The sequence below is a fragment of the Mytilus californianus genome, unplaced genomic scaffold, assembly GCF_021869535.1.
Source record: "Mytilus californianus isolate M0D057914Y unplaced genomic scaffold, xbMytCali1.0.p SCAF_1, whole genome shotgun sequence".
NCBI lineage: Eukaryota > Metazoa > Mollusca > Bivalvia > Mytilida > Mytilidae > Mytilus > Mytilus californianus.
Window position 1 is genome coordinate 140,859,566 of NW_026262581.1, and position 13,285 is coordinate 140,872,850.

Consider the following 13,285-nt stretch of genomic DNA (forward strand, 5'->3'; position numbering starts at 1 on the left):
AATGTTTAACACATTTATTGTAAGATTTTATGGCATAATCATAACTTGATAATAAGGTTTTGGGTATCTATTCAGTTAGGAATATGTCCATGTTATTTAATCTAAATTAACTTTAGCACCAAAATAACCAAAAACACATCAATAAAAACAACATATGATATATATCATAAGAAAATAATTTTATTTCAATGAAAGACAGTTTGGTATGATCAACAATAATGGAATGAATGCAAGTTATTATCACAGTGTACAACAACCATAAAAACTCCTACATATAATGTCAAACACATCTAAAACAAATTACACATACACTTAAAACTGTCTCAACCAAAAAATAATTCTAGAAACCTCAAACATGTCTGGACCAATAAGAATATCTAAAACAGTGACCTTCATTTAATGATACACCATATTTAAAGGGTCCATTGTTTCTGTAACACTACTGTAACATATATTTCAGTTTTAAAGTAAAGATTGGTTAGGGGTATGTTGGAAGTAAAGAGGCCTTAAGCAGTTGTATGTTTACACAATTTGGCTGCTGGATCCCAATTATTGTCACATGAACTTATTATGTTGTTTTGATTGCCAACCCAATTTTGTCAATATGACAAAACTATATTTGACTGTCATACAATTGGGAGGTACAGTTAGCTATAAAACCATATCTAACCCACCAGAAACCAAGTCAGGAATATGAAAGTTATTTTCCATCTATTGAGAGTCAAGCCTTTGGTTTTGTCAGGTTTTAAGGCCTTCCCTGTTTTACAGTTACCTTGGAGTTCAGTTTTTTTGTTAATAGTTTTTTTTCATTTTTATATTTACCAAAGTCTATTTATAAAAATACACATGGAATATTTGCTCCTCACCATTGAATTTCATAACAAGTTATAATTCCTAGAAGGGATATAACTCTTATATCATTGTATCATATTTCGATTTCAGGCAACCTGAATTGAAGGGGTAGTAATGCAACAGTAAACCAAATATCAATGTCAAAAATTCCTAAATCACTAGAGCATGAATAAAGGGGTACTGATACTACAACACTATCCATGAATATTATCCATGAAATGGACTTAAAAAAGAAAAACATGAGGGTTCTAGATTCAGCAAGGTTTTTGGGGATACAAAAAAAACGATAAAAACATTCAGTAATAAAAATATAAAATGTGAGCAACAAACACAAACTTTACTATTTTTCTAAAATGGAAGAGATACAGACAGACAAATTTTGAAAATATTCAAATATACGAATATAAAACTGTTCAATGTTTAAACATATTATCAAATGACTAGATTTCAATGACTAACATGCTATAAGACTGGAAATTAGTGTGTGACCTATTGTGTGAATGATCTAAATTTGACTTAAAACTAAAAATTTTTAAATAAAAGCAACCCTGTAATCTCTTTTTGGAACATTGATTGATACAGAATGATGTTTTCAAACCTTAAATAGATAAAACCTACATATAAATGAGACAATTTTATTCAGAAGTAAGTTGCACTATGAATAATATTACCACAAATGAGGAAATGGTTATTTGTAACAGACAGTAGGTATACTTTTTTCTTTCTCTTTTCAAGTTAATTCCTGATTTATTTTTGATGTTTGTAAATTTCTCAAAACATACTAGAAAAAAAGATGTTCTCCAATTCTTTGTTTGTTCTTACATTGGTGCACTCTCCTTCAACTACACAATGTTTTTCTATAATTAAATCTTTGGTTTGTTTTCTATCTTTGCATCATTAAATAAATTATCTGTAAAAGCTTATAAAAATTCACATTCAAGTTTGAAGTTGAAAATAAAACTATTAAACAAAAGATTAATTACAAAAAGTGTGAAAAATACTCCGTTTTTATAATAAAACCCAAAACTGTATTCATAAAAAAAACTTATTAAAATACAGAAATTAAAAATGTTACCCTAAGTTCATTTCAAACTTACATGTATAAAAAAGTCAACAATGTAATTATTAAAATTTAAAAAAATGTAAATATATAATATAAAAAATTATGCTGCATGATTAGGTTAAGAAACCAATCCCTTGGTGTTAATTAAAATAAATCATTGTCATGGTTAATGGCACATTTCACATCAATATTATTATAAAGAAGTCATGGTTCAATATTAATTAGAAGTCATGACTCAATATTATCAAGAAGTCATGACTCAATATTATCAAGAAGTCATGACCCAATATTATCAAGAAATCAAAACCTATGACCTAGGATATAAAACATACTGATATAGATTTTTACTTTCTCCATTGACAAATGTCCATGTCATATTTGTGGTGAGAGCCTCCACATAGGCAAATCCTCCGTGTTGGGATTCTTCTGCCCAGAAAAATTTCGATGATTTGTCAGGAACCTTGTTTTTATGCTTGTTACTTTTATCTGCAAAATTAGCTCCACCACTCACAAAGAAATTCATCTTCAATCCAGGCCGTGTAACCAACAGATGCTGTAATAGACACATACTGTAATAACACATGGATTTATATAGCATGATTTTTCCAAGTAAACTTTTACATTGAAATCTGATATATAGATCAATATAAAAAAAAGAAGATGTGGTATGATTGCCTATGAGACAACTCTCCACCAGAGACCGAATGATGTAGAGGTTAACAACTATATGTCACTGTACAGCCTTCAACTAATGGGCAATATCAAGCTGGCTTAATGTTCAGTGGCAATTATTTCATGCATAATTCAATACTACACGAATATTAAATCAATCATTGTAATTATAAGGGTTAGTTTGGACTCATAAGACTCCTACCAATAACATGCCAAAAGATCATGCCACCAACCATTGTTATACATGACAGCAGATTACTACAGATTAGTCCCATGTAACAATTTACTTGAAAGGAAAATAATGATAACATAATTTGTTGTTGTTATTCTTTGACTTTTGGAATTTTATGCGACTGTCATACAAGTGAGAGGTTTGGCTAGCTATAAAACCAAGTTTAATCTATCATTTTCTACATAAGGAAATGCCTGTACCAAGTCAGGAATATGACAGTTGTTTTCCATTCGTTTGATGTGTTTGAGCCTTTGATTTAGCCATTTGATAAGGGACTTTCCGTTTTGAATTTTCCTTGGAGTTCGGTATTTTTGTTATTTTACTTTTTGATAAATCAAGATGAGTTAATTGAGAATTAGTTAGTAGATATAAGAAGATGTGGTATGAGTGCCAATGAGACAACTCTCAACATAGGTATGTCTTGGTAAATTTGACAAAAGCTCTGATATTGCTCTCATCTTTCCTGTATCTTCCACTCAATCTTTCTTTGATCTTCCTCCTAATCTTTCCTGTATCTTCCTTTTAATCTAAATGCTTGCATTTATATTCACCAGTAACTGATGGAATATGACCATGACATGTAATGTTGACCAATAAATCATTATAATAAACACTCGGGTAAGATAAAGTAACTCTTTTCACAAAACATTCTTCTAACTTAAAAAAATTTATTATATGTTATACTTAAATGTTTATGAGTATTTTACTCTTAAGACAGTTTGTGAAATTGATCGCTGACTATTAAATAGTGGTTATGTCTACTGAGCAAGTAATACTTACTTGTGGTTTAATTGAGATTTATATATTTACTCATGAGGAGGTGATTACCTGTAAATTATGGTCATGTCCACTGAGATATGCAGTGATTTTATATTTCTGTAAAGTTGGTAGTAGCTTATCTATAAGACAATCAGTTGGACCATGCTCTGCTATGGAATACACTGGGTAGTGTCCAGCAACTAGGAGGTAAGAGGCACTGAAAGGATATATAGTTTTTACTGAAGAGGAATAAAAGCTGTTTGCTATATGTCAGCAAAACAACAACAAAAAAGTATCTAAAAGACATCTAAAGGTCAACATATGGTCTTCAACAATACAATAGACAGGTGTCTATCCTCTAAAGGTCAACATATGATCTTCAATAATACAATAGACAAGTGTCTATCCTCTTAGTGAAGAAGTAAATGGCCCAGAGTTTAAAAAAATTGCATAGGTACTTGGGGACAGGACAATTTGTTTTAGTCCTCCCCTTTTTTCCCCAAATCCAATATTTTTGTTTTTTATTTAATTCCCATTATTTCCACGTTTTTCTGTGCTATATAATCATAAATATAGTAGAAATAACAAATATTTACTATTTACTATCAATTCCTAGTTTACTATCCACAGCAGTCACTGGTAATATATTAAGAGCTTTGATAAATTATGAATAAATTTTACAGACTTCAAGTGTGGACACAGATCAGTGTGGATAGTATGTTTGGATGTTTGACAGTTTTTTCTGATAAAAAAGTTTTCTATGGTTTTTTTCCATAGTGTTCTATGTTAAACTGTGTTCCACAGTGACAGCCATCCTGAATATCAGGCCAGTGCAAAACACTAAAATTACCAGTGTCGTTTATTCAATATTTGGTTTTTATGTTCAAGACTGTCATGCAGGAGACACTTTTTGTACATGTTGTATGGATTACCAAATGATTCTGTTAATATATGTTACACTACTTTGCTTCTGGATTAAAGCAAAAACTCAAAATTAGAAGGGATCACATTAGGATTTCTGCATGATATGATTTTAATATGCAAGATGGTTTATGAGAGCCTGTATGTATGTTTTTTTAGTATGGTTCTATTTTGTCCCTTGTACAGAGACTATCAAAGATCTACTATAGCTTGCAGTGTTGTAATAACCTGTCTATTATTGTTTGATTGATTGATTGATTGTTGGTTGCTTAACATCCAGTGGCTGTCTATTGTTGAAGATGGTTTGTGGACCTCAAGATTTCTAATTTTTTTTTGTATCATTAGATTACTGTTTCATAGGCATGGTCCCAAAAATCTCTGGTATTTATAAGTAATGGAAGAAAACATGTGGTATAACGTCATTATAATAAAACTATTGATAAAAAATTTAGTTTCCATTGGACATGCAAAAAAATGCAAGTTATTATGACCTTATCTTCGACAATGCTTACCATAAAATGTAGATATTGCAGTAAAATATCATTAGTAAATGTAACAAGAATTAGTATAATATGGATTACAATAACCAAAGATTAATGAAATTATTTTTTACTGGTCATTCATTATACATGAGATTAATTTAAATGAAATATCACAAACTCTGACAGAATTAGATGACCCATTGAAATAATGATGTTCTCTATTGTAAAATCATGATCTATACAATATTGTAGCAGTTAAATTTGGTTGCTATATCAACAAGCATAAACTGACTTAATTGCAAACTTTAACCAATTTGGTTGAAATATATATCCTGTGTCTTATCTTTGCTTTTGAAGACCTTTCTGAATCTGCTGGTTTTGTCCAAATGATATAACCTTTCAAAAATTAGGAGTCAGAAATTTCAAAGGCTGATGTTATAATTACAGAAAGTAGAACAGAGTGACATCAGATCCTTGTAAGCCAAGCATGGACACATGATCTGTTTATATTTTAATCAGATTGAAACTTAACCAATTTCATTTTAGTCTTAACTGTTTCAGATTTCAAGATGAAGTTAACCTCATCACTGTTATTAATGAATCAGTATTTCATGTAAAAGTAATACCAGTATACAAAAAAGTTACTTGAATCTTGAAGCTTTGAAGAAGAAAAGAATCATATGTAATATTAAAATATCAGTTTTTACTTCAAATTTTGATGCTAGTCTCAGCCTAACTAGGAGTTAAATCTTACTTGCTCGTCTGTATTTGTTTTTCTATCCAAGTCAGCTGATCATCAGCAACCTTCTGATTGGCTGGTCCTTTGGGTTGTTTTCCAAGAAAATCGTGATCGCTATTACCACAGAGTAGAATAGTGTCTATCATGATAATATCTACTGACATCTGGCTGCCAGGGATTGGGAAATTTAACTTGTAATAATAATCGGGAAAATTCCTGAAAAACAGAAATGACATAGCTATTGTAATATGCAAGCATAAGCAGTAAACATTGCGTCAAGTTCAGAGTTAAGACAATATCCAATAGATGTATATGTAAAAGTACAGGTCCCCCCAAGGGTGACTGGGGAATAGAAGTATGGTCACCATTGGTCTTCCTCCGACCGGCAGTAAAACCCGTGCTAAAGTGGGGCGTCCGTTTGGCTGTGCGGGATGTACAAATTTGCAGCCACGTCCGGTCAGAATGGGGACGTTAAATCCGATGCCTCGTGTAAAGAGAGTGCCACGCTCTTTGCACGTTAAGAACCCTTGCAACAACTCTTTGAGGGGTCCGTAGGTGACCTGTTGGAAGGCTAAATTTCTGTCCCTATCCAATATACCCTCATTTCCCGTGGCAGTCTAAATTTCTCCGACCTTAACCCCTTAATCTATTACAGAACCTACCTATTGTATTTATTGTGAACTTGTTCTCGTCCTGAATATGCATGAAATATTTGCCACTGGACGTTAAGCAATCAATCAATCAATCAATAAAAGTACAGGCATTAAAATATTGAGCAAGAATATCTAACATTGAAAGAAGACTTTTTTGTTAAATAAACTGAATGTGACTTTTTTCCTTTGTAATACTGGTTATTTCAAGCATTCCTGTCAAGTTTTGTCATAATCAGTTCAATAGTTTGAGAAAAATCTAGTATAATGTAAGACGACATCTACAGCGATTTCGAGCAAAATTTCTTTGAAAAATTCAAACCAAGCTGCATCATGATAGAATATAGTGTGGACCAATAAATGATCAAATATTTATCTCATCTGCCTACAAACAGTTGAATATGATACAAAAGATGACTTTAGGATGATAAATACTACTAATGGACCTTTTTGTCTTCCTTATAAGATCTCTTTTGGTCCATTTATACCTCTCATTTCCTCAAAATTTCTACTTTTTAGGCCAATAAATAAAAATTTGGGGGTAACTTTCACTCATTTATGATAGAAATTTTTATTATAAATGATTAATTGAAGTATTCCAGCTGAATGAACTATCCGTATAAAAGTTTACTGTCTCCAAGGAGGTTTCAATAAGTCCTTACGTAAAACTGAAATTTACGCCGCGTTCCAGAGAGGGACATAAAAAACTTCTCTTTTGGTGAATAATTTGTTGTTACTGCTTTAAAAATAATTTCATTTACTTAAAACTATATATTTATTAAAGTATTTCTTAGGAAAAATTTTCTACTATAGCAGATATAAGAAATAAGGAGAAAAAGCTCCTCAAGACTCTAAGTATGGCTTGTTCTGTCAACTAATATTCATGGTAAAGTCCTATTTCAAGGAAATTTTCTCATAAAATGTATTTTGGAGACTCAATCCACTCAGAATATTTCATTATTTGTAATATTTCACTTAAATAGCAAGAAATTTTAACACATGAGAGTACTCACAAGGTCAAAGGTGCATGTACAGCTTCCCATATTAGGTGTAATACCACCATTGATTTTCACCTATTAGTCTTTGTTAAATTTGCACTTTTCAAAAAATTGTGCAGAATTTATCTTTGTTTCAAATAAAGAAATACTTGGCATGAGTAAAGTTTTATCCTGTCCAGTACTATAGAAAAAATTTCACATAACATTTCATTGCATATAAGAAAATAACCAATCAAATTTTCCCCCTTTTTTAACCTGTGTAACCATGTAACCTCAAGTTTCCAAAATATTCTATAGAAACCCCAAATAAAGAAATAATGGTGCTTTGAAATACCCAAGATATATGTTTATGACTCAGAAATGTTTTACTGCAATGAAATGTAGGATCAATTACCTACAACTGTCAAATTCAAGGGAATATTTTTGACCTATTTTTGTATGCAACCGGATGTGACGTACTATGATTTGGTGGTATTACACCGGATGTGACGTACTATGATTTGGTGGTATTACACCTGATGTGACGTACTATGATTTGGTGGTATTACACCGGATGTGACGTACTATGATTTGGTGGTATTACACCGGATGTGACGTACTATGATTTGGTGGTATTACACCGGATGTGACGTACTATGATTTGGTGGTATTACACCGGATGTGACGTACTATGATTTGGTGGTATTACACCTGAAGCAACTTTAGTTCCTAAGAATTCATTGCATCATAACTGCAAGTCCTTGTTCTATAATATTATTTTGGATAAACTTAACTTTTATTATTTTGCTGTCTGAAAGAGTGAAAATTAAGGGAAAATGTGAAATGGTCTATTAAATCATCATTCTTAAAAATTAAGAATCTCAAGGAGTACTCTAGTATTGCTCGGTAATACCGAGTTCAAATAACAAATAAAAGGCATTAGACTTCTTACCATCTGTCTTCTACTTTAGAATAAGCTATTTGTGCTGAAACATTGCCGTTATGATCATGGTTACCAGCCACAAGGTAAAATGGTGTCTTCTGCAATGACGGGTCTGTAAATACTTTGTCAAATGTTTCCTACAAAATACAATTAAAGAATAGAACCATTTGTAATGATGGGTCTGTAAATACTTTGTCAAATGTTTCATTCAAATTTTAATTCAATTTAAAAACACCCTATTTCTTTTCATTACCTTACATGAAACTTCCCTTATTCACAGATGATTCTTTACCAGAAAAAAATTCTTAAGTTTCTGAAGGAAATCTATTCAATGAAGCATTTAATGATATGTTATAATGTTATCTACCAGTTGGTACAGATATCTGCACTAAAATGTATATCAGGTTTTGAGAAGAGAGGTTTGCATCTTGACAACAGACAATTGTAGAAATATTATAAATGTGTTAATGTCTACATTAAATTTTAAAAGTGACCACAACTTTAAGGTAAACTATCTTACCCAAAAACTTTCACCTGATACGTTTTTTTCTCTTTTCCATGTTCAGTGAACCACAAAATATGGGTCAAAACCCTAATATGGCATCTATTCTAACAAGTTCACATCATAATGAAGGACATTCAAATATTTAAACATTGATAAAGTTATGAATTATTCATCTGTTTAAATTTGATATCATACAAGTTAATTACATTGTACCTTGAATCTTGCATCACTGACTGTTTTCACTCCATCGAAGTAGAAATTGTCACCTAGTGCTAAATTAAACTGTGTTCCATATGTAGAGGTTAGGGCACCCATTGCCTTAGCAGTACCTGTCTCAATAGAAGTTGTGTATGGGACGGTTGGTAATCCTCCCCAATCTCCCATCACTAGGAATCTTAGACTGTCTACAGCCTGACATGACGCTAAAAGAGATAACATACAAAATTTACCATCACTATGAACCTTAGACTGTCCACATCCTGACATGACGCTAAAAGAGATAACATACACAGTCTCCCATCACTAGGAATCTTAGACTGTCTACAGATTGACATGATGCTAAAAGAGATAACATACACAATTTACCATCACTATGAACCTTAGACTGTCCACAGCCTGACATGACGCTAAAAGAGATAACATACACAATCTCCCATCACTAGGAACCTTAGCCTGTCCACAGCCTGACATGACGCTAAAAGAGATAACATTCACAATCTCCCATCACTAGGAACCTTAGCCTGTCCACAGCCTGACATGACGCTAAAAGAGATAACATACACAATTTACCATCACTATGAACCTTAGACTGTCCACAGCCTGACATGACGCTAAAAGAGATAACATACACAATTTACCATCACTATGAACCTTAGACTGTCCACAGCCTGACATGACGCTAAAAGAGATAACATACACAATTTACCATCACTATGAACCTTAGACTGTCCACAGCCTGACATGACGCTAAAAGAGATAACATACACAATTTACCATCACTAGGAATCTTAGACTGTCCACAGCCTGACATGACGCTAAAAGAGATAACATACACAATTTACCAGGAACCTGATGTAAAAGTTCTGGCACTCAGACAGCTGTTGTACTGACAAAGGGTACAATGGTGTAAAACAGGGTATAGTTGTTAACTTCCACGTCATTTGATCTCTGGTAGAGAGTTGTCTCATTGTTGAAGGCTGTATGGTGACCTATAGTTGTTAACTTCCACGTCATTTGATCTCTGGTAGAGAGTTGTCTCATTGTTGAAGGCTGTATGGTGACCTATAGTTGTTAACTTCCACGTCATTTGATCTCTGGTAGAGAGTTGTCTCATTGTTGAAGGCTGTATGGTGACCTATAGTTGTTAACTTCCACGTCATTTGATCTCTGGTAGAGAGTTGTCTCATTGTTGAAGGCTGTATGGTGACCTATAGTTGTTAACTTCCACGTCATTTGATCTCTGGTAGAGAGTTGTCTCATTGGCAATCATACCACATTTTATGTTTTTATGTCTATCCAACAAAGACTAAAAGATCAGGATGTGAATTTGTCAGTGGTAGTCTTTTAGATTGTTATTTAGGGAATTTTATGTGGCAGATGATCTTTGATAGTCTCTGATAGAAATGTTTTACTTGGGCTTGACATATTACTAAAGTTGACATCTGTTTATTGTTTATGACAGTAACAGATCATTGACATCTAGATATCTTATGGTTATTTTTGTTGTTAGGTTGCTGTCTTACTGATGTTTATCACACATCCCCTTCTTTTCATATTCAAAGGATATATTTTTATCAAATTTTGCAAAAGTATTAATGAGGATCTGGATGGGGGTACCTCATTTCCTTATTCGTTAATTTTTTGGATAATTTTTTCTCTATATTGCCCATTATTCTCTATTCTTTATATTTTAGTACCCCATTATTCTCTATTCTTTATATTTTAGTACCCCATTATTCTCTATTCTTTATATTTTAGTACCCCATTATTCTCAATTCTTTATTTTTTTGCCAATAGTTCTGTTTTTTTTTCATTTTTTTTTGCCCTTTATTCTGCACTTTTTGCCTATTATATATTCTAATCTGTTAAACCCATCCAGACCCAGTCACCTTCATTTATGGATCTTTAACTAAAGGAATTGTACACCTCTGAGGAGCCAAAAATTTCTAGAATTAAACTTTTTTTCTTAACCTGATTTTTGGGTTTATATGACTGTAAGAAAGTAACTGATGAAGAAAAAATCATATGGTGGTGCACTTTTTTTTTTGCTACGGCCATTTGAAAGTACCCATTTTTTATGATTTTCCCATTTTTCATCGATTTTTACCCATTATTTGGGCTATTATAATGAAAAAAAATCACAATTTCACGATTAAACTTTTTTTCACACTTTCACTAAAGATGAAGTGGACCAATCTGAATAAAATAACTAAAAAAAAACTATAGGTTTGTGTTAATATTAGAAAGTTTTATAAAATTTTGTTGCTTTTTCGTGTCAAATTGACCATGCTGTCAATTTTGTAAATATGGGATTTTTCTCTTTTTCAAAAATCCACTTGCGTTTGTCTATTTTAAAATGTGAGTGAAACAATAAGGCTTTTCTTATAATTGTATGTTGGATTTTTATTTCATGCAGGTATACTTTCATTTGAAAAAAATATGAATTAATTAATATCATGGGTTATCAATTGGGGTCAAGGTGTTGAAGTTTCACTAATCAATCAAAAATTAATTGAGTGATAGGTATTTAATCACCTGTGCATTTTGGCAAGACTTCAATTAGAACCCCCCTTATTCCGTCAGCCAGGGTGGTTCAGGAAGACTCAATGAACAGGTTCTGTTAAAACTTTATTAAGACATATCTTTAATTTTAAACAACTTAAAACTTTTCAAAATAAATAAAAAATAAAAAATGGGGGTAATATACATGTAAAAGCGAATGAATATGATTTACATATTTCTATACAGGGCCGAATCGACAAATTTACGGGGCGAATCAACATAGAGCGAACAAGTGATAGGGGGGAAACGACCCGTTACCATTGCTCAGTAACTCACAGCAGTCTGAATAAAAGGTCTGTTTTTTCTGTTGTTGTCTTTAATTAACATATAGATTTTAGTGGCAAACTTCATATGTCAATCTAAATAAATAACTTACCGAAATGCAAGACAATTATTGCAACTTTAATTTTAAATCTGTCAAACATTTTGTCTGCCATTTACTGGATCATGTGAGTACTTTGATACCGTCACATGACAACAATGTGACAAATTAAACCACGACGCATTACAACAAAGTTTTCAACTACAAAAATTTTAATCCCATGTTACATATTGATTAATGTATATTCTTTTTTTTTTTCAAGAAATTTCCAACTTTTATGCAATTATGTTATATTATGGTATTTTTTCATAGGTGTTTTATAGAATAATCATGCATATTTCTCGTATCAAACATAAGCTAAAAGAACTCGCTAAGGAATTTGTTTTTGTCCCGGCTGATAAGGCTGCCAATAATATCATTATTGTTTGATGTAAATTTTACATTGAGGTTCTGCAAAAGGAAATCACGAATTCACCAACATTCCAACTGACTCCATTTTCGGAAAATTACATCGATCTGTAACAAACATAAACTTTTACTACGGCTACCTCTTTACAAGCAGAACCAAATACAATGAAAGTTCCAACTATGTACTAGCTTCCGAAGATGCACAAAACACCTTACCAATATAGATTTATTTCGTCTTCAAGCCATTGTTCCACTACTAAACTGTCTATTCTACTTACTAGTACACTTGGTACAATAAAAAACCTGGTAATAAATTGTTCAAATAAGGCCTTTCTCAATAGAAGTTGTGTACGGGATTTTACTTTTGGAGTGTCAAAAATTCGTTGGAAGTACTTGATAAATTGCATGCTTATATTGGTGATTTCGAATCTGTTCAAAGTTTTGATTTTTCTACCCTATATACCACTTTGCCTCATAATCTCATTAAGAAAAAATTCACACACCTAATTAAATGGGCATTTAAAAAGTCAGAATGCGAACTTATATGTTCAAACTCTTTTAGGTCATTTTTTAGTAACAACAAACAAAAGAACTAAGTCAATTGGACCTGCTTTGATACGATAACTGAACTTGAATTTTTACTAGATAACATTTTTGTTCGCTATGGAGATTCAGTATATCGTCAAGTTATCGGAATTCCAATGGGGACTAACTGTGCACCGCTTATTGCGGACCTGTTTCTGTATTGTTATGAGTTACAATTTGTGACAAAAATCAGCAAAGACCGATCGAAACAACATCTGATACAAAAATTTAATAACACTTTTAGATATTTGGATGATATATTGGCTTTCAATAATGACGACTTCAGTATGTACACTAAAAAAATTTATCCTGCTGAACTGACTTTAAATAAAGCTAATACTAACAATGAACACTGCCCTTTCCTGGATCTTGATATCTATATCTTTAACGGGAT

At 32.0% G+C, this 13,285-nt stretch overlaps 1 protein-coding gene across 1 annotated transcript; it reads right to left on the reverse strand.

Annotated features, from left to right (window-relative positions):
• Positions 1-160: 160 nt before the first annotated feature.
• LOC127737535 (tartrate-resistant acid phosphatase type 5-like) lies at positions 161-12,021 on the reverse strand. Its single transcript, XM_052248346.1, has 6 exons — positions 11,953-12,021; positions 9,009-9,217; positions 8,300-8,427; positions 5,736-5,936; positions 3,648-3,795; positions 161-2,468 (listed from the first exon to the last, which is right to left on the reverse strand). Exons 1-6 carry the CDS (start codon positions 12,011-12,013, stop codon positions 2,223-2,225), a joined length of 993 nt encoding a protein of 330 aa, XP_052104306.1. The 5' UTR covers positions 12,014-12,021; the 3' UTR covers positions 161-2,222.
• Positions 12,022-13,285: the final 1,264 nt, after the last annotated feature.